The sequence below is a fragment of the Quercus suber genome, unplaced genomic scaffold, assembly GCF_002906115.3.
Source record: "Quercus suber isolate HL8 unplaced genomic scaffold, Cork oak 2.0 scaffold_4, whole genome shotgun sequence".
Classification (NCBI taxonomy): domain Eukaryota; kingdom Viridiplantae; phylum Streptophyta; class Magnoliopsida; order Fagales; family Fagaceae; genus Quercus; species Quercus suber.
In genome coordinates this window covers 714,860-740,896 of record NW_027069470.1, presented here as the reverse complement: position 1 = coordinate 740,896, position 26,037 = coordinate 714,860, and the positions used below count along the sequence as shown (strand labels likewise).

General features: G+C 34.2%; 1 protein-coding gene and 1 long non-coding RNA gene across 2 annotated transcripts; one reads left to right on the top strand and one right to left on the bottom strand.

The window, feature by feature from the left end:
- Window positions 1–3,075: 3,075 nt before the first annotated feature.
- LOC136066382 (uncharacterized) lies at window positions 3,076–4,399 on the top strand. The gene is made up of 2 exons (XR_010627855.1): window positions 3,076–3,405; window positions 4,168–4,399. It is a non-coding gene; the product is annotated as an uncharacterized LOC136066382 (long non-coding RNA).
- Window positions 4,362–7,970, bottom strand: LOC111989596 (squalene epoxidase 3). Its single transcript, XM_065770625.1, is given in 9 exon segments — window positions 4,362–4,699; window positions 4,889–4,913; window positions 4,915–5,189; window positions 5,523–5,798; window positions 5,957–6,175; window positions 6,351–6,519; window positions 6,629–6,803; window positions 6,973–7,084; window positions 7,630–7,970. Coding segments are annotated over 9 exon segments (1,590 nt in total). The 5' UTR covers window positions 7,888–7,970; the 3' UTR covers window positions 4,362–4,618.
- Window positions 7,971–26,037: the final 18,067 nt, after the last annotated feature.

Here is a 26,037-nt window from a genome sequence, read left to right as displayed (position 1 = left end):
GTCTGGCCTGACACTAATGAAACTTTCACTAACACTATCAAATTTGAGCAAAATATATTAAAAAAAATTGAAATTAATGGCCCATTCATGTAAGTGAGAAAATAGAAAGATAAAAGAAGAAAGATGATGAGCAAAGCTCAAAATGTGATTATAGTCACACCAAATTATTCAAGTCATGCTATATAATAACATTATATTCTTATATACCATATAACAATGAAAAAAAAAAAAAAACAAAAAAAAACTTAAAAACATAAACCCAAATTTTATCAACTCAAAGTAGAGTTCTAAAGAACACAAAATTTCATCAACATAAAGTAAAGGTACAAAAAATTTTAAAAAAAAATCCACAAAAAAGAGAGAGAGAGAGAGAGAGAGAGAGAGAGAGTGTGTGTGTGTGTGTGCGCAATAACCTTTTTTGTATGAGAAAATATGTATAGAATGAGAGAGACTAGGAAATTTATAGTAAGGGGATGGGGATAAGAAGAGTCAAAATAAAAGGAAGATAAAGGGATAAAAAAAGAGTTACATTAAGGTTAAGAGTAGTGGGGAAATGAAAAGGTAAAAGGGAAGGATAAAGGTTTGAGGAAATGTAACAGTAAAGTACAAAATCAATAGAAAGAAGAATAGTAAAAAAATAAGAGAAAAATGGTTGAAAATAAGTAGGTAATGTGGCCACTGATATGGCTCAACTGGAGCGTAGCAACAATAATACTACTCATTAAATATATAAATATATATATATATAATATTAAGGTTCAATTAACGAGTGTAGAAGTGCATTGATTAAGTTTGAGATATTTTTTTATATTTTTATATTTTATTTTGCAATTGATCAACTTTTTTTACTTGGTAATCACACAACTTTTAATTGAAGAGGTTTTTTTATTTATTTTTTTTTTTTTATGGATTCGGTTAATGAGTACCTCAAGGAATTTTTTTAAAATTGAAATTTTTATTGTAATCAATTAGCTTTATAGGCTCAATGCTTATAAGGTAAGGGTGGGAGGCGTCTCTTCCTAATGTGGGATTGAACAAATCAGTGAGGGTGGCATCGGCCCTTGGCCCATTCCCAAAGCGGACAATACCTGATTAGGGAAAGATTCCTTCCTCCCACAAAAAAGTGCCTTTTTGTGGAGGGACAAACCTCTCACTTAGAAGGTATTGTCCGTTTTGGGTTTATAAACATTGGGCCTAAGTGAAGGTGTACCATCGTATGTGTGTACTATACATGATTGGTACATCCTTCCTTAGACTCAATGCTTATAAGGTAAGGGTAGGAGGCGTCTCTCCCTGATGTGGGTTTGAACAAATCCGTGAGGGTTTTCACCCAGCATATAAGCATATATGAGCTCACATGTGAGGTGTACCACTCATGTGAGCTCATGCTTATATGCTATGAGTGGGAGGCGTCTCTTCCTGATGTGGGATTGAGCAAATCCATGAGGGTTTTCACCCAAAGTAGACAATACATTCTAAGGGAGAGGTTCGTCCCTCCACAGTAACTAATAATTAAGGATAAGGATTTATTAATTCTTAACATAATTACAAAATGGACATAGCAAACCAATGCCCTTAAGCACTTGTTAACAATACCCATTGTTTATTTGTTTTGGTTGCATTCCAATAGAGTGAGGCTTACTAAATTGTAAATTCCTCCGTAATAGATGCGCAAATAGGTTAATACACCTATTAAGTATTAACAAAAGCATTATTTACTATAAACCTATTAAACCTTAAAAATTATGAAAAATATCTAATTACTGAAACTTGTTGTTTTATTTACTATAAACCTAATTTGTGGCCTATTTAAACCATCTACCTCCGGTTGGTGCTATATATTGTCGTTGTCGTTGTCGTTGTCGTTGATATCCAATATAAAGCACATTTTGAGAGTGCAACACTACAAATATTTAAGCAACATTTGACTATTTGGTTTGGACTTTGGAGGGTGTCTAGGAATAGACTTGTAGGCAATGTAAATAACCCAAGAATGTCCCGCCAAAAAATCAAAAGAAACAGGAACTTCTTCCATTCAAAAAATATTCTTAAATGTTAAGGAGAAATACATGTTTTGGGTTGGAACAGAAGTATTGTTCATCTAGTAAAATACACCTTAGAACACTCACAGCAGTAAAACTAAATAGCTATATAGCTATCAGGGGCGGCCCCAGTTGGAGCCCAAGGGGTTCAAATGAACCCCTTGTACTGAAACTAAAAAAAAAATATATATATATATATATATACACACACACTCTTTTTTGGTTTGACCCCTAGAATAAAATTTTGAACGCCTTGGTCCTTTTTTTTTTTAAGCCCAGTTGAAAATAAGTTTGAATATAATTCTTTTAACAATATCTTGGTCTTTTTAAACACGCGCGCGCATGCGCACACACACACACACACACAAAAACCAATCACAAACCAATTTGATATAAAATTTGGAAAAAAATTAATAAGCCTAACAACAAAAGTAGAAATTTGTTAATCTTAAACCTTAGAAAAAATTCACTTAGATCTTAAAAAAATTGAAATAAATCAATAAAATGGAAGATCAATTGATGAATAATTGCTTGACTGTGTACATTGAAAGAGATATAGTTTGTAAGATTAATAATGAAGACATCATGCAACAAATTCAAAATATGAAACATCGTAGAAAGCAATTGTAAAACTTTATGTTTTTTTTTTTTTTTTTTTTTGGTGATGTTGATATATTCAAGTTCTCAGCAATTGTAAAACTTTATGTTTTTTTTTTTTTTTTTTTTTTGGTGATGTTGATATATTCAAGTTCTCTTTTATTTAAAATTTTGTATAATTTATGTTTTTTATTGACCCCCCTTAAAAATAATTCTAGAGTCACCACTAATAGCTATTTTAGTTTCACTACTACAACAGTGAAGCTAAAGGTAAAATTTTTACCTTCATTGCTATAGTGCACAGCTATATATGGTTGTGCAATGTAGCTAAGGGCAATAAAATAAATAAATAAATAAATAAAATTTATTCTCAACCGGATTAAAATAATATACATTTCTATTTTTTTTTTCTTTTATTCTCCCAACCATGCCTCCCTCAGACTCACTCTCAACTCACTCTCTCAAACTCTCACCTCTCTATCTCACCTTCTCTCAAAACTCTCTCAAGCTCACTCTCTCAAACTCTCACCTTTTTATCTCGCTGCCACCGGCCCGACTCGATCCTCAACATCACCGCCCACTAAAGCTCAACGTCACCGACCCACTTCGTCGACCTCCCAAGTCGCCGATCAGCCTCAAACCCACACCGCCAATCCACTTCTTTGATGCTTTCAACTCTCTCAAACTCACTCTCTAAAACTCTCACCTCTCTATCCTGCAGCCGCCGCCGCTGCCAATCCACACCTCTAACCCGACTCACCTTCAGGTAAGTTGTCTCTGTCTTCTTCATCTACATTCTTGGGATTTTTGATTTGGGTATGTGTGTGTATTTATAAATATAGAATAAATAAATTTTAGATGCAATAATTTTTTTGCAGTTCTTATTCAATGAAAATTTCTGTCATTTGATCTTAACAAACTTATCCATGCTTTGGTAAGTTGAATTGATGAATGGACAAAATAGAGTAGTAAATTCAGAGCATCCATTCGTTTTGATTTGGATTTGAAACTTGCTTACTACCTTATTTTTATTTTTTTGCTTCATGCCTTATTTCAATGAGTTGTGAGTTACTCAGTTTTGATTCATATAATATTTGTTGTGAGTTGTGAATTGAGGATTGGAATGTATTGGGAATTTTTCTTTTTGCAGGAATTTATGTTTTTGTTTTTAAATGTTAGTTTGGAAATTTTCTATGTGCAGGGAATGCTACAATTTTTTTTTTTTTTTTCTGTTTTTGCTTCTTGCTGATTTTCTGTTTGTTGATTTTATTTTAATGAGAAATTGTTAGTTTGGTTTTGAGATGCTCAAAAATGAATTTGTTGTTTCTTTATCAGTGGGATTAAGCTACATGTCAAATTAAGTATTTATGCATAATCATGTTCTATTGTTCTACTTCTAAGTATTTTAAGTTTTGATATAAATGTTAGTTTGGGAATTTTTTGTATGCAAGGAAGTTTACTTCTTCTTTTTTTTCTTCTAGTGTCTACATTTGTTAACATTAAACAATTATTTGCTATCATATGGCAGCGGCGGCGGTGGAAGAGTCAGTGGCAATGGAGGCGGCAGTGAAAGAGTCGGTGGCGGTGGTGGTAGTGGCAACGGTAGCAGTTGCAGTTGCGGGTGGTTGTGATTGTTGTTTATCGTAGTAGATATATTATTATTATTTTATTATGTTGAAAGCTAAAATATATCCACTGTTATAGTATGTTTTGTAAAGTGAGTAAGTAAAATATATAAAATAACTTTTTATAATGTCAAATAGCTAAACTTTTAGCTTCACTACTGTGAATGCTCTTAGCAGTGGTCTAAACAAATAAATGATTGTACTATGCCCTCAAGTGGAGGCTCAAGCGTACAAATTTTATGTACTCTAATGGAGGGCTTAAGCATACAAATCTTCCCGTCTTCACTACATAATGCAAGCTGGTTTGCTTTACTACAAAAAATTCAAACCTAAACAGATCTTTGCCACATTCTTCTAAATATCTGACTTAACACTAGGAGCTCTATAATATGCCGGAACAGTTGCAGGGAAGAACATCTGCCTCACTCCTTCTGCCTAAAATGACATAAAAGAAGAAAAAAAAAAAAAAAACAATAAAAATAGCATATGTTTTGAGTAAACGGTTCAACGTGGTAGGTGTCATAAAACAGATTGGAGGCTTTAAAACAGAACAACAATAACTTTAAGGAACATAGAAGAGAAGAAAAACTATCTGCATGACTCAGCATTCTACAACAATCATACAGAGAGAATAGGATATACGTACCCAAATCAATCTAGCTCCAATCCACAAGCGTTGAGGTGAAGGAAATGGTAGTAGCAGGCGACCAACACCATAAATCGCCACAGCAAAGAAATGTAGAACTAAACTTAATGGACGAGGGTTCAGACCAGATAGCAAAGCAACCGGTCCTGTAGAAAATATTCCTCCCAGGCTTAAATAGTCAAAGCATGCTTGGCGCATCTCCTTCCTTGCCTGATCAGGTGAAGCAGAAAACACCTTATAGAGGGCACCTGCCAGAGTATTTATTGTAGACGCCACTGGCTGCAATAAAGACCATATCATACAAGAAGTTATACAATGTGAAACATAACCATCCCTGGACATAAAAAGGCTCCTTGATTTCCAACAATTTTGGAGCCAAAGATGATCACAGAAGAAAGCAATCCCGAAATCACATCTCTCCAAAATATCATCTTGGCTGTTTTTTTGCCATTCACTAATATGAGATTCAAAAAAAACAACAGCTCACCCTTTCTTTTAATAAGGATCACTGGCACTTTGCGATTCAATTCTATTTGCAACACATACAATCAGAAATTCATATCTGCACCTTATACATTTCTAGATTATACTCTTGCGTTCTAGAAAGCATACCTTGCGCAAGGTGTAAAAGGATTCAAGATATCTGGACAATGAAGCTGCATCATTTAGGTCACGCAATGGCTTAAGAAGATCTCGAAGTACAACAATATCAGATAGGGCCACAGTCATTCCACCACCAGTTAAAGGATGACGCATGTTGAAAGCATCACCCATTAAAAGGGCTCCAGGAGTAGGATGTGGATCTGCTGGCATGCTTCTATTTGGCATAGTTCTAATGTTTCCTTTATCGATTGCCGACACGAAGGCATCATGAAGCTCAGGTGGAATCTGCAAAATAAATTCTCTTGATTAAGGGGCAGGACATATATGTTGCTTTCAAAGCCAAAGTGAAACAAAGATAAAAAATAAAGAACACATAAGTATAGCCAATGCAATTGGGCTATGGACTTGATAATCTAAGATCATATACTGAACAGAATAAGTACCTGTGGAGCCACCATTGTTTTCAAATATTTGGCCATTTCGCCATTAGCAATAGATGGTAATTTCTGACCAGGTACATCAACCAAACAGCGAACCTCTGTACTACTGATGGGATAAAACAAGATGGGAGAAGGGTCTGCTAAAATAACATGCCCATGATTTGCAAATGGAAGTTGACAGTTTTCCAAGACTAGACCCACAAAACAAGAGGGCACGTCTACCTGTTAAACAAAAATAAAATTGTACTATGAGTTAGCCTCAGTAGAATGCATGAATGCAAATGCCAACTGCAAAAGAAATAGATGCATATTATAACTCCCTATATAGCCAGAGGCCATTTTCCAATTCATTGAATTACACCAAGCAAATTGTTAAGTTTCAAGATAGCAACTTCACCTTGGGGTTGCAAAGAGCGCGGCGCAGATTTGAGAAGCAACCATCACACACAATTGTAAGAGGAGAATAAGCTGTGTGTTCTTGGCCATCCTTTGTTTTGTATTGAACCCCCCTGATAATGCCATTTTCTTCATGCAGGGATGTTACTGTACCTTGCTCCAATTTCACACTGAACAGAAGATTGATCATGAAAAGGGACAAGAAAATATAAAATGGCAAATTTTAACAAGAAAATAAACTATGAAACAGTGAATCTATAAGAAGGCAAGAAAGTATACTTGGAAAGAGTAGCGGCTTTTTCTCTCATCCTTTGTATGAAACGTCCATTGTGGAAGCTCCTCCCGGACACATCTGAATGAAAATTTTCCAAGGGATAAGACAATTTCGTATTTTTCCCTTCCTTGAAGAGAGCGTATCCAAGCACACGCTGAGCATCAATTTCCTCCACGCAATCTGATGTCAAAGCGCAATTGTGTCACATTTCACAAAGGGCTAACAAATTCTTTATTGAAACAGAAGTAGTTCTAAAAACCATGTCAAACAATTATTCTTAAGATTTTCCATTCAATGTATTTGAAGGATATTTGTAAACTAGAATTAGGGTGTTATGTTTGATACATACCTTCAAGGCCCAATTCAACTAATTTCAGGTATCCCCCAGGCTGCAGCAGTTCACCAACAATTCGGTCCGGCTCTGTCAAGTCTCTTTCGATCACATGAACTCGTCTTCCATCCTGCAATTGGTAACAAAACATGTAACATGAAGTAGAAGAACATTTTAGGCTGAATGGTCATAATGTGAAAATTTGTAGCATGCATGGTGAGAAAGTGAAACCAAACTGTATATAAATTTGTGGACCAAATTCTGCCCATGCTAGTTAATCATGTGGAGTTACACACAATGATGCGTGTGCAAGCCAACAAAATTGACTCAAAACTCCACTACTTAAGGATTTCACTTGCGTTCAGTCAACCTCATAACCCCACCTACCAAACCAAACAATTTCTTTCACATGAGAATTGCACTTGCGTCATTTGCTTCCACACGCAACCACCACTCCAGAATTTCATAACAGATTTTTTAGCAAGGAAAAATAATAATATAACATATAATTTAAGTAATTAAGAGACATGACAAATAAACACTTTCCAGAATTCTCTAATTACTCAAGTACAAGTTACAATTATTTAAGTTACTAGTGACCGTTAGAAAAAGGATTTCATATCTGAAAAAAAAAAATTGTGAAGAAATTAAAGGATTTTGTTTTGAAAAATGTACCTTGCCGAGAGTGTAAGCAAGGGCGGCACCTGCAACACCAGCACCGACGACGATGACGTCGGTGCCGGAGTCGCAGCCATTAACGTGGCGGAACTCTCCATCGGTGAAGCTGTTGCTGTCGACACGTTGTTGTGGAGAATTCTTCTTCTTTAGCTTCCTGTTGTTAGCATAGTTATTAGGACGAATAATATAGAGAAGAACGAAGCCGAAAAGAGAGGCAAAGAAGGTCCAGAGTACGTGCTGATCAATCACAACCATTATCTTCTTTGGAACAAAACAAAGAGACCCAGATGAATAAGAAGAAGATGAATAATGAGTTGGGATCAAAATGAGACCTTTAATAATTCTCTCTAGCTTTTTTGTGGTGTTGGTTGTTCTTGTGGACTTTGTGGCGTTGAAGTTGACGTTGAGGATTTATTGGCAAAGACGAGAGAGATAGTTAGAGGGTGGGGGTTGTGTTTGCTTTTATAGAGAGCTATTAAAGCTGAGCGTTGGCGATGTTGATTTTGATTTGCATGCAGGTGTGGATAAGTGAGGGAGTGGCTTATTGTGGAATGTGGACTCAATGACTCTGACTTGATTTTTGTTTGGATTAATGCCTTAAAATTAAGGTTTTTATTCTTTAACATTGAACCCAGTGCTTAATTTTGTGAAGGTGTAGGCAAGTATTATATAAACTAGTCGCAGATTCGCATGATAATTTTTTAGGTAAAATACTATTTTAATCTCTAAACTTTATAAAGAGTTTCTTTTTGAAAAAGTAATTTTATCATATTTTTTATAATCTTGTGTATAACATTTTTTTTATCATTATTATAAATTTATTAGTTGATGATTTGCATAACATAGATATTAAATAAACAGAAGAACTATTCATTAGATTTTTTGGTATATGAAGATTATGATTATATATATATATATAAATGAAATGTCAAAAAAAATGAGATTATAAAATTTTCCAACTTTATTTCTAATATAATTTCTAAATTACTGAAGAACATCTCATTTTTAGTTATGATAGGAAAATAATTTCCCTAGTATTATTATATTTAACCGTTGATTATTGATTTAATTAAGTGAATTTAATGGTTAATTCTATTGCACTATAAAGTTTTCAATGTCCACTGTATAGCCATCTTTATTTTACTTCTTACTCCTCTTGACCACCTTTTAATTTTTCAAATAACGGTTATTAATTGACGTTTGATTTCATTTCTTTTTTTTCTTCCTTCATTTATTCGTTATTACTTTGTATGTTCCCTTGCTAATTGTAAATTTTATGGTTATCAATAAGAAATAGATATCATGGATGGCTTAAATAGGTATGGATGTAGTTACGTTAGTGGTATGTCAAAGGTTTTTTTTTTTTTTTTTTTCCTTTTGAATTTTCAAGAAAATATGAAAGGCATTTCTCTAGTTTGGTCTCAGTCAATTAAGATATCCATAATATATCAACGGAAGTAATAATGAGCCTTAAATTTTCTTTTTAATGTATGAAGTGGTTAGGTTAGTTGTGCGTCAAAATTTTTATTAAAAAAAAAAATTGTGACTTTTTGAATTGTAGAAATATAATTGTTTTAATTACCTTGTTTATAGATGTCGTTATTAAGTTATAAACATCTAAGTTAAAGTAGATGAATATATAAATGTAAAATTATATGTAAAGTTACAATCGCACAAGATAAATATGTATAGATAATATATATATATATATATAAATATATATATTATTCATGAATCATTATTTCATTTTTTACTTATAAATATCTAAACTAAAGTTTTCTTTTTTTGGAAAAAAAAATATAAATTAAAATAGATGAATGGTAAAGGAATGTAGGTTTGTGTTTAGCCATTTTATTGATTTGTGCTGCATAATTTAATAGTATGGAGGATGTGACTAGATTTAAATGTTGAATAAAATAAGCTGGGAAGAAAAAAGAGTAAAAATAAAATATATAACAATAAACATTAAATTATCCAAGTCATTCTATGTAATATAATAACATTATATTATTATATACTATATGTATAATGCAGTAGGATAATATTTAATCAAAGGGAATATAAAAGATAACAACTTAAAACAAAAAACTAAATTGCATCAACCCAAATTAGAATTTTAATTAACACAAAAATTCATCAACCTAAAGAATTGATGCAATAAAAAAAAATCAAACAAAAAATGAAAAACAAATTGTGAGAGAGAGAGAGAGAGAAGTAACATTTTTTTGTGTGAGAAAACTATGCATAGAATGAAAAAGAAAATGTCAAATTTATAATAAGATGTTGAGAATAAGAAAAGTCAATGTTAGGTCACAATCTGAATGACCCCTTGTGATTAACCCCAATTAATTAATTTAGCCAAGTAATTAATTAATCAATTAATCATGCAATTTTATGGAAGCACAAACAAATCATCAATCAACTAAATATGCAGCGGAAAATAAATAACACGGTGATTTATTTAAGAATGGGGAAAACCCTAATGGCAAAAACCCCACCGGGTGATTTTCAGGTCACCACTCCCGAAACTCCACTATTATCAAATCAAGCAGTTACAAGTAAAGGAATCCCAAGTACCTTACCAACCTACAGTTGAACCCTTACCCCAATACCCAATTGGACTTGATCTGTAGTGACAATTTTCACCTTTGATGCACGGCTCCCAAGTACGTGACTAACCAATGCGCGGATCCAAGTACGCGACTTCAGAACACCAACTAGGAAGAATGGTTGGCTGCAAAGTTCTTCAGTTCATCCCTGATGAATAGCAGGAAGATGCTTGGTTACAAAACCCTAGGTGCAAATACACAGCAACTTCTTGATGGAAGATGAACTAGGTCAAGAACTTCGTCTGTTGATCACAATTTGCTTAAACAGAGATTGCTCAATGATAATGCAACTTGTGTCACCCAAAACGGCTCTTAAAATAATCCTTTTATATGTTTAGGGTTAGAAGAAAAGAAGACCCAAAAACATATTCACGGATCCCAAGAAAATCAGATTGGAAATCTGACTTTTTAAATCTCGACAGATAGCAGGTGTCGAGGTAGCTGTCGAGAGGTGTCGAGCTTTATAAATTTTGCACTTCAACTTGCTTTCTCTTGGACAGACTTGATGACTTCAACATTTGATCTTGAAACATTGTTTCTTGAAGTATTAAAAACACCTAGAACTACCCAATTACAAGCAAAGTGCGTTTTGTCAAAGGATTAGCCAATTTACATAACTAGGTGACATATGTTCTTAAACAAGTTAAAACATATATGTCCTAACAGACTTAATTCAAGAACGAAGAGAAAATACCATGGTCCAGTTGGCGTATTATTAGCATAAGCTCAAGCAAGGATATGATGCTAATATAAGGTTTAGACCATTAGCGTTTAGGAACCTGGTATTAAGAAAGGTTTTGGGTACTGCAAAGAACCCGGCATGGGGAAAGTTAGGACCCAACTGGGAAGGGTCGTATCGCATCACCTCAGTTGCTAGAATAGGTACATATTATCTTGAAGACCTAGACGAACATGTTATCCCACGCCCTTGGAATGTAAATAACCTATGAAGGTAGTATTATTAATGAAAATCTTTTCTACCATACTTTTGTTAATGACATTATGCACTACGTACTATTTTTCTAAGTGTTAAACAGAACCTTAGTCATGCCTGGTCTCTCGAACCACATACTTTGGGTAAATTAACACTTCAGCTCATTTTCTCTAAGTATCAAATAGAATCTTGGTTATGCCTGGCTCTCCGGACCACATACCTTGGGTAAATTGATATGTCAAGTAACTATTCTAAGTGTCAAACAGAACCTTAGTCATGCCTGGTCTCTCGGACCACATACTTTAGGTGAATTAACACTTCGACTCATTTTTTCTAAGTGTTAAACAGAACCTTAGTCATACCTGGTCTCTCAGATCACATACTTTGGGTAAATTAACACTTTAGCTCATTTTCTCTAAGTATCAAATAGAATATTGGTTATGCCTAGCTCCTCGGACCACATACTTTAGGTAAATTGATATGTCAAGTAACTTTTATAAGTGTTAAACAGAACCTTAGTCATACCTGGTCTCTCGGATCACATACTTTGGGAAAATTAACACCTCAACCCATTTTTTCTAAGTGTTAAACAAAACCTTAGTTATGTCTGGTCTCTCGGATCACATACTTTGGGTAAATTAACACTTCAGCTCATTTTTTTCTAAGTGTTAAATAGAACCTTAGTCATGCCTAGTCTCTTGAACCACATACTTTGGGTAAATTAACGCTTCAACTAATTTTTTCTAAGTATAAAACAAAAATTTAGCCACACCTAGTCTCCTGGACCACATACTTTGGACAAATTAAAACTTTCTATTTATTTTTCTAAGTGTTAGACAAATCCCAGGTCAAACTCAGCTTCTCGGATCACTTGCTCGGAATAAGTTAATATTCTTGGTTGTTTGCCTAAGTGTTGGGCAGAATATTAGTCGTCCACCCTCCTTACTTTTTTTTACTAAATATATTGTTCATCTCCATGAGATTTAGCCTTCCTTGTTGGAGGCCTAGTTCTCAATACAAGCCTGTGATCATTTCCTTTATTATTTCTACTTATTCACTTTATCTGAATTAGTAGTAATGCATTATTGTTAGCTTTTGCTGAAGTTTGGGTGGCAATGGTCCATTACTAATAATGACCTTATCAGTTCTAAGTCTCATCAAAGGGCAAAATATCAACTACATCACAAAAAGAAAGATTCATTAAATAAAAAGTGAAGTCTTTACATTAATTAAAAGAAAAGTACATTATAAACGGTGGCTAATTGCCACAACCAAAAGAAGAACAGGAAAACCAAAATCCTAGAGCTATGCCTGGGCGCGAGGCGGGTCATCTTTAGCAGCTACCTTAGCTTTGGAGTTAGCTTCCTTGGCCTAGGAGTCAGCTTCCTTAGCCTTAATAGTAGCATTCTTGGCTTTAGGATCAGCATCCTTGATCGGGAGGGTGTGCTCTTTACCTTTGGCTTCTAGTAGAGCTTTAATCTCCTTACCCTTGCCCTTATCTTTAGGCTGAGGCTCTCCCTAACTAGCCTCCTTGCCCTCGGCCACCTCAGGAGGGGGAAGGAAGGCTTAGGTGGTAGAGGTCTAGTCCGAGGGGGGAAAAGCAAGAACGTCAGGAGGAGGGAGTGCAGTTGAAACCTTTCGGATGTCCTCTGGGTAGTAGACGTTCTTAGCTAGCCTCCACTCAGAGGTGGCAGGGACTCCTACTCGGTTGAGGGCCTCCACCCACACCTCACTGCAATAGTCTCTGCACACCACTGTGAGCTCATCCGCCAGCCTTAACTCTGTTTCCTGCACTCCACGCTCATAGGACACTATCTCTGCAGCTGCAGAAACTTCCTCGACCACCCGAGCTGCTTCTTTGGCCTTCTACAGCTCGGCCTTGAGATCCAAGACCAGCTGTTTCTAGGTGGCTAGCTCTATCTTGGTGATATGAAGTTTTTGGTGCTAGTCCTCGGTTTGTCTCTCAACGGTTTTCAGACCCGCCTCGGCACTCAGACATGCCCTTTCCTTTTTAGTCAGCTTGCTAGCGAGCTCTTTATATTTATGTTCAGCAGTGTCCAAAGACTTGGTGACCTCGGCATGGTGGTTGGCCTCAGCCCTGGCCTCATTGGCGTCCTTAACCCATTCCTCCGCCACAAAAACTTGCTAGGAAACCTACACAAAAATGAAAAAGCAACCCCATGTAAAATCTAAAAAAGAAAAAAGAAAAAAGAAAGACACGAAGGTTAACTTCCCATGGCAAGGTCCCTTTTTAGGGACATGAAGAAGTCTAGCTGCCTCATGCGCCTGAAAGCCTCTATGTCCTTGGGCAGGAGGAGGGGCTGCTTTAGTGCCTCAGCAATGTAGGCAAAGTGCCCTCGCTGGAACTCCCTAATGGAGGCATTCCACGGAATGGCAGCGCCGTCAATCTCTAGCTGAGGGGCCCAAGTGCGTTGCTGTGTGCGCACCTCGGCCCCACTCGGATCTTTCCAGCTGTCCACAGAGGAGGACCTTTTGTCTTTGGTGGTTTTTTGCTGCTTAGCCCCTTTTTGAGGGAGCACCTCTATCTCTTCCAATTCTGTCATCTTCCTTTTCTTCTTCAGGATAGGATTAGGGAGCAGGTTGACTGAGGCTGTTGGGAAAGGAGGAGAAGGGAGCAGGTTGGCAGGAACCCGGGACTTGGATACCTCCTTCGAAGATGCACCTTTATTTCTTGTAGCCAGGAGATCCTTCAGGCCTCTCATTGGATTCAACTCCATCTCCTCGTCCTCTTCAGAGCTACTATCTACTTGGGCAACTGTTAATTTGGGAGAGTGAGCTGCAAAGACTCTATCAAGCTCGCCCTTAGAGTCCGAGATTTTAATGGGCTTTTCTTACACCTCTCCTTCCTCCTTGAGGTGAAATTGGTCAATCTCGACCTCTAAGGATAGGTGAAAGGAGGCAGTCTCTTCCCTCGGGGCTGTTGCTTTGAGTAGAGCAAAGGGGAGAGGAAGTTCAACTGGTAGGAGGTCTTCCCGAGCCAGAAAATCGGGCCATGAAAAGTCTATCTGGCAGAAACTAGGGTCGCTTACTCTTATAGTATGACCCACATCTTGGAATGCGTTTGACAAGGGCTCAAAGTCCAGTATTAAGTGGACGGCTCGTAGTTGCCCATCTTTACTCACAAAAATCTCCGACCGCAACACCTTGTTGAGACTCGCGACGTTGACAAGACTGAGCCTGGGAGCAACATGCCCTTTATATGCAAAAAAACATCCGAGAAGTAAATCATGGTCAAATCAACAAAACCCATCGTCAAAGGAAAACGAAGTGTTAAAGGGAAAATGTAGTAAATCTAAAAGAGCTAAATCCCATGCTGAGGGACCTAAACCTAGGGTACTCCACCTGGCTCTCCCTTCCAAGTTGGGCAGTGAAAACCGTCGTGCCATTTCCCGGAGGCGATCAGGTAGTCATCCTTCATACCTTTGTTGGACTTAGGAAGACACAATATCAATCTAACAATGGTGGACCAAGACTTGAGGTAATATCCCACGTCGGCGAGTTTGTGGCACTCATACATATAAACGACATCATGCCACGTGAGTATCAGTCTCATCTGCTCGTTGAGAGCGTCTATGCTACCCAATACCGTAAATAGGTTAGGGGTGCACTGATGGGGACTCAACCTATGATTGATTAAATAGTCTCAAGTCACCCTACCCATGGGAAGTGTCATTCCTCCTTCTATGAATGCAATCATAGGAATAATAACCTCCCCTTCCTTTCTATCTGTGACTATTTGGTCTGGAGCATAATACCGTAGGGCTACTCCCTAGGAATGTGGTGCTTAGCCTTAAAACCCTCTATACCGGTAGGAGAGTCTATGAGGTGCTTGAACCTACCCATTTGGTTAAGCTAAAGGGAATTGGATGAAGTTTTTAAGGAAATGAAACGAAGAATGGAGGGTCGAGGAGAAAAAAACCTAGAAAAAATGAAAACTTACGGGAAAGAGAACGAGTGACACTACAGGAACTTCTTGAAAGTTGGGAAAGTGGGAAGTTCTTGAAAGCTTGAGAGTTTGAGAGTTCTTGAGAGTGTGAGAGTCCTTGAGTGTTTGAGAATTTTTTTAAGTGAGAAAAAATGAGCCCTCTAAGCGTCTTATATAGGAAGTGAAATTAAGTGGGAGTTATCCTGCTCAAAATTCTAGGGGAAACCCTTTCGTTAAATCTGCATCTTAACATAGGATGTGGGGAACAAAGCGCCACCTAGAGTAATTAATAACACATCGCGGGCTCCAAAGCGTCAGGAACAATTATGAGGCACACGAAACGTTGTTCTCACGCATTCAAATCAAATAAACAAATAGATTTAACTCTTAAAAATCAAAACCCTAGTTTTTCTCCTTGGATAAGAGGAAAAAAGCCGAAGTTTTGAAGGACTATTGTGGGGACGCAAGCCTAAATACATATTGGGCCTTAGGCCTTGGACCTTGGACCTTGTCTGAGGAGGCACAATGATCCGAGAATGGATTAATGGCAAGAGAGATGTGACATTTCAAACTTCAAGAGCAAATTATGTCCATAATGGTTGAAAGAGGATGTCTAAGAAGGAGCATACCCTCTGTTAAAGGCACAAAGATCAAGATGTGTCTCCTGTAAACCAAGGTGACATACTAGGAATTTTTATTGATAAATACACGCACTATGAACGTACTGGAAGAATGGGAGCTAGAAAATACCTAAGAAAAAGTTGTTGTCACCGTATTGAATACTATGCAACTAACTTTCTGGCCGCATTTATGTGGAGAGGACTCCTAAATAGTGTTCTCACGCGTTCAAATCAAATAAACAAATGATTTAACTCTTAAAAATCAAAACCCTAGTCTTTCTCCTCGGATAAATTAAAGGAAGAAAACCAGAGTTTTGAGGGGCTATTGTGAGGATGCAAGTCCAAATATATATTGGGTCTTGGGCCTTATCCGAGGAGGCACAATGATTCGAGAATGGATCGATGGCAAGAAAGACGCAACAGTTCAAACTTCACGAGCAAATTATGTCCGTAATGGTTGAAAGAGGTTGTTCGAGGAGGAGCATACCATTTGTTAAAGGCAACGAAGATCAAGATGTGTCTCCTGTCAACTAGGGTGACGTACTAGGAATTTCTATTGATAAATACACGCACTATGAACGTATTGGAAGAATGGAAGCTAGAAAATACCTAAGAAAAAGCTACTGCCACCGCATTGAATGCTATGCAACTAACTTTTTGGCCATATTTATGTGGAGAAGACTCCTAAACAGTGTTGTCTTGGCTACTCCAACTCATAGAGAGCCAAAGAGGGTGTCTAATAGGACAAGCACTCAAGTAGTGACCTGTATGATCAATAAATGGATGGCTAAGATCATTGAAATGGAATATATAATGTAAGGGACCTCTGAGAAAAGGAGGATTGGAAAAAAGAGAGAAAAACACTGTAACAATCAAGAACAAAACTTATAATCCAACTTGAGGATCAATACAAAAGAACCAATCTCCTCGACTTTGCCAAGACGATTTTCTTAAGTTTAAACTTGTCTATCTTCATTTTCTTGTTATCAAGATTCATCTTACTTCTTGACTAATTCACTAAAACCCAGTTTTTTTGACCCATTCTCTATAAATTTATTGTTTTGGTCTTTTTGGGCCTAAGTCCATCCATCTTTTGGGCTAGAGAGCCAAATCAAGTCCTTACAAATATTATTCAATTTTTGTTGAAAATTAGTTTGATTTGATTATATAAATTTATTTGTAATTTCAAATATATTTTTATTTATGAAATAGGTTTTATTAAAAACAATTATAATAGTTGTGAGCAATTTAACAAGAAGTGGAGTTTTACAGGGTGGGATGGGGCTTCACAGGGCTCCAAGGGGCGGGGATGGGGCAAGAAAATTTTCCCTGTCATGTAGAGCGGGTGTGAAGACCCCATCCTTCAGACCCGCCCCACCCCATTGCCATCCCTCATATGAAGATTTTCATATTTGAACTATTCCAAGATTAATTATATAATTGTGTATACACTCAATTTGTTTCAACATTAATATATATTTTTAAATGAATTATTTTAAAATATATATTTTTTAGAAAATTATTTAATTTCCCTATGTTTAGAAGTGACTTTAAGATAAATTAACAAACTATATTTTGACTTCCCTTATTTATTTTAACTTGGGATAAAAGTTATTATCATAAAAATTTTGGGAAAATAACTCTATCTTACACCAAGCTAAATAAAAGAAATTAAGAGATAATTTTCCTTTAAGATTATTTTTTTTTTTTTTTGATACTACCAAACACAACAAAATGTAAAAAATTAAATTCACATAAGATTTTCCATTAATATTAACGAATATTGTATCATTCCACTTGGTTTCAGAGAAGCATTTCCCTTGGTGATGTCCATACATAATGAGTGGTGCAGGTCAGCAGGTGAGATAGCACCGATAGTTTTGATTTGGGGAATATAAGTAGAAGAACATTGGGGCATGTTTGGTTTCGCATTTTTTATAATAATAATAATAAAAAATAAAAAAAGTAGAATTTTTTTTTCTAGATAAAAAAAATGTCATTTGGTAGTTGGTTTTGGGAAACAAAATTCGATATAGTATTGATGTATCTTTGATGATTTATGTATGAAAATGAATCAAAGATTTGCTTTGAATCAAGTTTATGTTATGTTAGGGAAGTCATAAACTTGAAGCTTTTGAGGAGAGCTCCTCTATTTATAGAAAGAGAAAAGCCTTCGGTTGCCAAGTTGGAATAAGTTTGGGACTCTCCAAGGCTTGAATTTTCGGAATTGTTAGTCAGAAAAATTGCAAGTACGAATTGAAAATTGTAAAGGTCGGAAAACACCTGAACATTAGGAGGTTTGGAGTTAAGTGCCGATTCAACACTTGGACCCAAAGTCCAAAATTATGCTTGTTTCAATTATTAATATTGTTGTTGTTGTAGTTATTTTGGCGATTTTGGTGTTTTTTTTAGCAATTTTTACTTTTTTGAGTTCCATCTAACTTTGGACCTATTTTTTGGTCTCCGTCTCTCCCTCTCTCAAGACAAGAGTATTAATATGTTATGGAAATATTTATTTACTTTAATCACTAATTAATTACTTTAATTAAAAATAACTCAACAGTTTAAACTTTAAAGTCTCTAAAATTTCCTAACAATATTGAACTCTTACAATTAATTAGATGCATGTATCTCCACCATTATTTTTGACAAAGCACAATACTAACATGACACATGTTTAATTATAATTAATTATTTTAAGAACCCGTCATAATTAATTAATCATAATTACACGTGATCAACTCTAATCATGAGGATGCATATCAATTTGTTGAATATTGATTTGGCTAGAACTTTTAATTTGGTGGTCCAATTTAAGCATATAAGTATATAACACGTCATTTTGATGGTTTTTTTTTTTTTTTTTTTTTTGAGGGTCTGTCATTTTGATGGTTAGAACTTTTAAATTTGTTTTTAAGTGATGCATTGGACCAATTAAGCATATTGTTTCTTAATACATTAAAATGCAATCATCTACCAACAAAGACAAAGACAAAAATAAATAAATAATAACAAAACAAAAAAAAACAAAAGCAAAAAAATACAAAATAATAGTTTTTTTTAATACTAGGATGGCAAGGATTTTTATTTTTATATTTAAGTTAGAGCATTCACAGTAGTGACACTAAAATATTTAGTTTTTAGCACCTCAAAAAGCTATTTTATCACCTCAATTTACAATACACTCAATATCAAATGTTCTATTTTTTTACAACTTCATTTAAAATAATATAAAAAAAAGTCATTAAAATAATAAAAGAAGAGAAAGAATTTGAGTTTTTTAATTGAAGGAAGAGAGATAGTCTTAATAAAATATTTTATTTTATTTTTAATAACTTGCTACAGTCAATTAGAATTTATACCAATTTATTGTAATTGAAAAAAATTTAGTTTTAACTTCTCCTATAACACACGATTTTTTTGTGGTAAAATAGTTTTTTTTTTTCCTTCTAAAATGCAATCAACACTGCGAATGTTTTTATTGTTTTTGTTAAGTTTTTTTATTGAATAGTTGCTATTAGGCTAAGCTAGCTAAGCTAATTGGAAAGGAAGGGACTAAGGTTTTGGAAGGGAGGCACAATTATAAAAATAAAATATATAATAAGTATTAAAAAAAAAAAAAAAAGACCAAGGGCTAGGCCCCCCTAGGCTCCCACCTGGGCCCGTCCTTATTTGGAGAGAAACCCTTTAAACTTGTCATACATCTTTCTATTTAATGTGAATTTTGAAAATCCAACTATTGGATTTTGTGTATATTATGTTCTTAATATGCATGTCAAATTTCATTCAAATCAGCTGTTATTTACTATTCGATCAATAAACTTATTTTTTGTGCATAATTTTTTATCACAAAAACTTGAAATTTAAAGATGTCATTACTGATATAATTATTGATATTTGATCTTCTTGAAATTTTGCAAACATAAAGAATATAATAAAAAACACAATTTAATGGTTAGATTTTTAAAATTTATATTCAATAAAAAGATATAAGAGGAATATGAAAAGTTTCTCTCCTAACCTTTTCAATTAAAAAAAAAAAAAAAATCCTCTGGTTGAAATCAAAACTGTCAAACATAGAAAAATGTTACTGTGTTAGGTTTTTATTAAGAAGCCCAAGCCCTTTCCTTAAGTATAGAATGTGGGCGTTGTGCTTGGACATCTTTCCAAAACCAAATTTCAGAGCCACCGTACACCCTTGGGCCTTGATCATTGTGTTATATATTTTTTTCCTACTTCCGGTGATGAACTAACTATATCCAATGGCTCGATGAAGCCTTTGCTACTCTTTATTTATTTATTAGTATTATGTTTTGAAGTAGCCAGACTAGTCTTTTGTATGTAAACTGATTGCAAGTGGGATGCATTTACGATTAGCCTTTTCAGTTGTTTTTAGAGTTCCTGGTTTTAGTCTCATATTAGGCTTATGAGTGTCTGCTTTTGTATAGCTTTGCTCGTTTTCATTTTCTTTTTTATATACAGCTTTTTAAAAGCTAAAAAAAAAATTATTTTTTAAAAGTATAAGTATACTTTAGTCTATTTTTAGTAAAATGTCAAATAAGCTAATGTTAAACCAACACTAAGAGTACGTTTGGTATGCTATAATAACTCCTGTAATGGAATAATTATTCATGTGTAATAGCAATTTGGTTATTTAGTTACATTTTTATTACATGGATTAGTTATTACATTGAAATGACTATTCTTTAAATTGAAAAATGCTATTTCTCTTTAAAATGGATGTAATAGCTATTCCTTGGTGCACATAATAAGTTTTAAAATTAATATATTTCAAAAAATATAAAATTTCTTATACATCATCTTTTACAAACTTTTGTTACAAACCCATTGGTAGAACTCACCCTTAAAAACCAGCTTACAAGAGGAATGTGCCAAGAGCTTATAAACACATATTAAACTTATACTTAATCCATGTGGGACATTAGAATCATAACAGCTTTCCATATGTAACAGCCAAACTTTTGGATAGTAAAGTTATTCCATTACAATATCTTATATTCCCAATAATAAAGATTACTATTTCTAATGCAATTTACATTCAGTGTACTAAACGTACCTTAAATATGTTACAAAATATTTATAAAGTTCAATCACTAATTAACTACTTTAATTAACAATAATCTAAAATAACTAAACATCCTAACAAATTGGACCCTTAAAATTAATTAGATGACCTTAAACTCCTTTTACCAGCTCCCCCAACCCAACGCTCCTCCTCTACCAGCTCCCCCAACGTTCAAACCCAAGGCAGATCTCCTTCCTCAGACCCATGGCAAAGACACCATACCCACAGATTCCCAATCAAAACCCACCAAACTCACAAACCAACAGAGATCTCCAAGAATCAAAACCTACCATACCCACCATACCCACACAAAAAAACTATTTCTAAACCAAAATTTTCAGTTTAAAAAAAAAAAAAAAAAAGGCTAAAACCCTAAATTTTTTCCTCAATTCTGAAAATCTTCTCTACTCTCTCTTCTCTATCCTTCTCTTCCTTCAAATACAATTCTCTACATCAGCTTCCTCCAATTTGTTTTAAAAAGAAAGTCCAACTCCTTTGCTCCACAAACTCTATTGTCTCCTTCTTCCTCAACTCTACCTTGATGCCGTAGTGGCAGTAGCAAGACACTCCATGTTTTCAAATCAATGTTCTTAATTTCATTTCGTGTTTATTTTTCCTCACATCAATGATCAAACATAAAACTTTAGATTTACTACTAAATGATTTGTGAGGGAAAAAAAAAAGTAGAAGAAAGAATTCAACCATGGGTTGGGATGGACGAAGAAGCATTCCTCTTGGTTCTTGGAGGCTTGCATCTGTACTTTGTAATAAGTCTGCAGAGTTTTCAAATTGGTATAGTGAGATGACTAAATGAGACTTGGAATGTGGTATCACATTGGTAGGTTTCTGGACTTAGGAGTGGAGAAGTTTCATGATTTATAAAATTATAAATATACTAATATTTTTGTTTATTTACAAGAAAACCCAAAATGTGTATTATTTTTTCCTCAATAACCATTCTGATCACTTTATTATGATTTTCTTTTCTGAAATATTGTAATAAATAAAATTCATTAAACTATATCATTTGGCTTAATAATAGTCATATATAAGTAATATATATGACCATTGGATATATGACTATTATGCTGTGTATCCCAGAGTTAAGTCATTTTGAATACACACTACTGTAAGTTGCTTTAAGACATCTTCCTCTCTTCCCGTGTGTGTGTGTTAAAATACTTGGTATTTTCAAAAAAAAAAAAAAAAAACTTACATCGCAACATTTATTGGATTGTTGAATACTATTTTTTTTTTTTTATTGATATTTTCCAAGAAAACATTAATGCTAAAAAAAAAAGAAAGTTAGTAATTTAATGTTTCATATCAAATTTTTAAGATTGGAATCTTAATATGTGACCAAAGAGGTTACAAAAGTTATATTTGTAAAACATTTATATAAAATAATAAATCATACTCAATAGCTTTTCCGTGTATCTCACGGATTAACGACTAGTTTTTTACATGATACATAATTAATTTATTATTAATGACCAATCATAATTAATTGATTTCTTTCTTTTTACTCCCTATGGGCCCACCTCTTTGCCTTTCTCTCCCTTTTTAACTTTCTTTTTCTCTCTCTCCTTGAATAAAATAGTTTTTTTTTTATTGTACAGTCATAACTTTTATAAGAAAAGAAAAAGAAAAAAAACACATAAAAACTCGCAATTATGTTTTTTTCACATTTTAAAATATATTATTTGAAATATAGTATCAAACACATTTTTTACATTATGAATACTTTATTTTATAAACTTGCATTATGAATACTTTAAATACGTTTTTTCACAATAATCATAATACTTTTTAAATCACAATTTTCATATCATTTTGAACACCAATACTTAAACACTTGCTCTTAAGCTGCCACAACCAAATAATGGGAAAATAAGCCATTCTCCGAGACACACACACACACACACACACAAAAAAAAAAGTAGGACGTTATTCAATACAAAAAAGCATTTTTATTTTTTGGAATAGAAAAAATGTTGATAGACAGAGAAAAAATGTTTAGTTGAAATCAAAACGAAAGAAATACAGAAAAATGTGAAAAATGCTAAGACTATAATTTTTGCACTCAGTTTTGGATAGTGTAGTTGTGGACCCATATGGACCCACTATTTTTACTCCACCACTTATAACTTGCCATGTGAGCAAGTTGTGATAAAAGTTATGGTTCTAGCATTACTTGAAAAATGTTATTGCTTAGTAAAGTGGTAGGTTTTTTCTTGACTAAAATGCAAAACTGACCCTTTAATTTTCTTTAAATTTCATTTCAATCTTCTAACTTTACTTTCGTTCGTTTCAGTCTTTTTTAAGTTTCAGATTTATTCAATTAAGGTCTTTCCGTTTGCTTTTGTTAACATTTTTTGGAAAAAAAAATCTGAAAAATATTTTTCAATCATTAATTGATTTTTTTAATTTAAAAATTTTGAAAAAAAAAGTTATAAAATTGAAAAGTTAACCACAACATATAACAAAAGTTGATGGAAAATCTTTAATTAAATAAACTTGAAAATTAGAGAGCTGAAATGAACAAAAACATAGTTAAAAGACTAAAATAAAATCTGAAAAAAACTTAGAGGGTCAATTTTTCATTTTACCTTTTTTTTTTTTTTCTTTCCTTAATGAAAAGCCAAGCCCACTCGATGAAGAAAGATGCTCACTACTGTACGTACAGTACATAACCGAACCGGAGAGGAACAGTGCTCCTTATTGGTATCCGAGTCCGGGTTCTTTGACTGTGTTGATGTTTCTCATGATTGAAGTTTGTTTGATTCATATGGTCTTGTTTTTTATTTTTTATTTTTAATTTTTTATTGTTTTTGTGTTTTGAAGATATAACTAAGTTGATAAAATGATATGTAGTTGTGGTTTCAGTTTTTTTTTTTTTTAATAAGAAGTGGTTTCAGTTTTCTATTTCTGTAAGAGTTCATTATTGTATCTTAAATCTTGTTACTTCATTCATTCCTATTATGTCCTTGTATTTGTTGGAATGTTCAAAAGTTTTAGTTTACATAATCTAGATTCTAGATTGTGATGTAATGATTCTTTGAGGTTCAAAATGCTGGATCATTTCCCCATTTAGTACTGTCCTTCAAACTTGATTTATACATAGTTGAATTCTGTTCATGCCCATTGATATTTTGGCCTATCAATTGAAGGTCCCTGCCATTTTTTCCCCCTTTGAGCATAGGATGCCAGTGTTATACATCTTTTCCAAAGCAAATTTTAGAGCCACCCTACACCCTTGATCATTGTGTTTGATCTTTCTTTCTTATTTCTGGTGCTTGACTAAGCACCTAAATTTAATGGCTCAATGAAGCCTTTGGTACTCCCTATTTGGAATCCAAATCTTCTATTTGATTAAGGTTTTGAAGTAACCAGATTACACTTTTGTATTTAAGCTGGTTGTAAGTGAGATGCATTTACTATTAGGAAATAGAAAGAAGAAGAGTTCGCTTGGGAGAGGTCAAAGGCCAACAAACTGAGGGCCGAAGGGTTTTTACTTCTTAGTAAAACACTATCTGGTGACCTGTGGGGTGAGACTATTCATCATCTGATGAAATTAGGACTATCGAAGTGGATTTAGTAGATATATCCTCATATTTTCTCTACATTTTTTGCATTTAACATCTAGCCCAGTAGCCCTATAGCTATAGGATTGGTAGGCACTTTTGCTTTTTCACTTCTCTGCCGAAAGTTTTGGTAAAGGACCAATAGCCATGTTAGTTTCTTGTTAGTTACCATCATTCTTTGATAATTATGTGTGGGACTAGCTGCCGTTTTGAGCTGATTATATAATGGCCATATCTCAGTTTCTGAAGGCATGCGTTGATGTACCATTACTTCTTTTTGGGGGGTGGGGGATTTTTATTCCATAATCAATTCTGTTTTTTTTTTTTTTTTTTTTTTTTTTTTATTTATAATCCCATATAACTACCATTACAATTAGGTTTCAAAAAAAAAAACTATCATTACGATTACAATTTACCAAACGTGTCCTACTAAAACGAGCTTACAAACAATCAAGAGATCATTTGGCTAAAGTGTGGGCTGCTTTATTTGCTTCTCTCATAACCCATTTGAAGGGAGGATTGGAAACAAGCTTTGCAGCAACAATGATGTCAAGAATTAAGGTCCTAATTCTCCGGGGATATCTTGGGCATGATGTCAAGAATTATTGTCATAATTGCTTGGAAGCAAAGGAGACAATCCCCCTTAAAGGTGGTTATTCAAAGCTGAGCTGCAAGGATAAAGACTGATTGCCCATCTCTAAACTTATGCCTCATCCTTAATAGAGATGTTGGTGTTTGCTCTTTTGGAACAAGCAAATACCAAATCCCTCTAGTCTCTAGTTACTGTAGAAATTATTGAGGTGGAATGCCCGATTGTTGCATCTTTATTGTTGAATATTAGCATTGATATACCTTGTTAAATATGCTAGAATGGATGCGGAAGAATAAATTATAGAACACAAGAACACGAGGGTTATATGATTCAGCCTAATAACATACATGCGAAACTCTAAAGGTCTATATTTTTAATATATGTAAGAATATAGTACAAATTCTGTGTTACAAAGAATTATAATATGGATATATATAGTAAACTAAACCCTAAACTAATAGACTTCTAGTACAAATAAGAAACTTAACTTGCACATGTAGAATGATTGGGTTTGGGACTATTACATTGGGCTAACATATCTTTAACACATTAATTGTGAGAACGCCTTCAGTTGGTTTTGACCAATGAACTGACCCTCTGGACACTGCCTCATTAAGTTGTGCTCTGCAAAGGCCAATGAGAGTCTTGCTTTTAGATCCTATGGGCTTGGCATTACTCCTTCAAATAATTCTTTATTCCTAACCTTCCAGATATGATCACAAAGGATTGCCCCGAACAAGAGAAACTCATTTCCAATGATCCTCAGTCTAGACCCTGGGGAGGGTTCAGTAGGAAGCTAATAAAAGTGTGAAGGGCTTGGGAAACTAAAATCATCCATCCTTATTCCGCACCAACTTCTGAACCACAAGGCTCTAGCCATAGGGCAAGCCGTGAAATGGTAAAGCCAACATTCCTGTTTGTAATTGCATAACAGGAAATTGATTATGGAACAAAATCAGTTTGATGAACCCTAAAAGAGTAATTGAAAAAAAAAAAAAAAAAAAAAAAAAAAACAAAAAAAAAAAAAAAAAAAA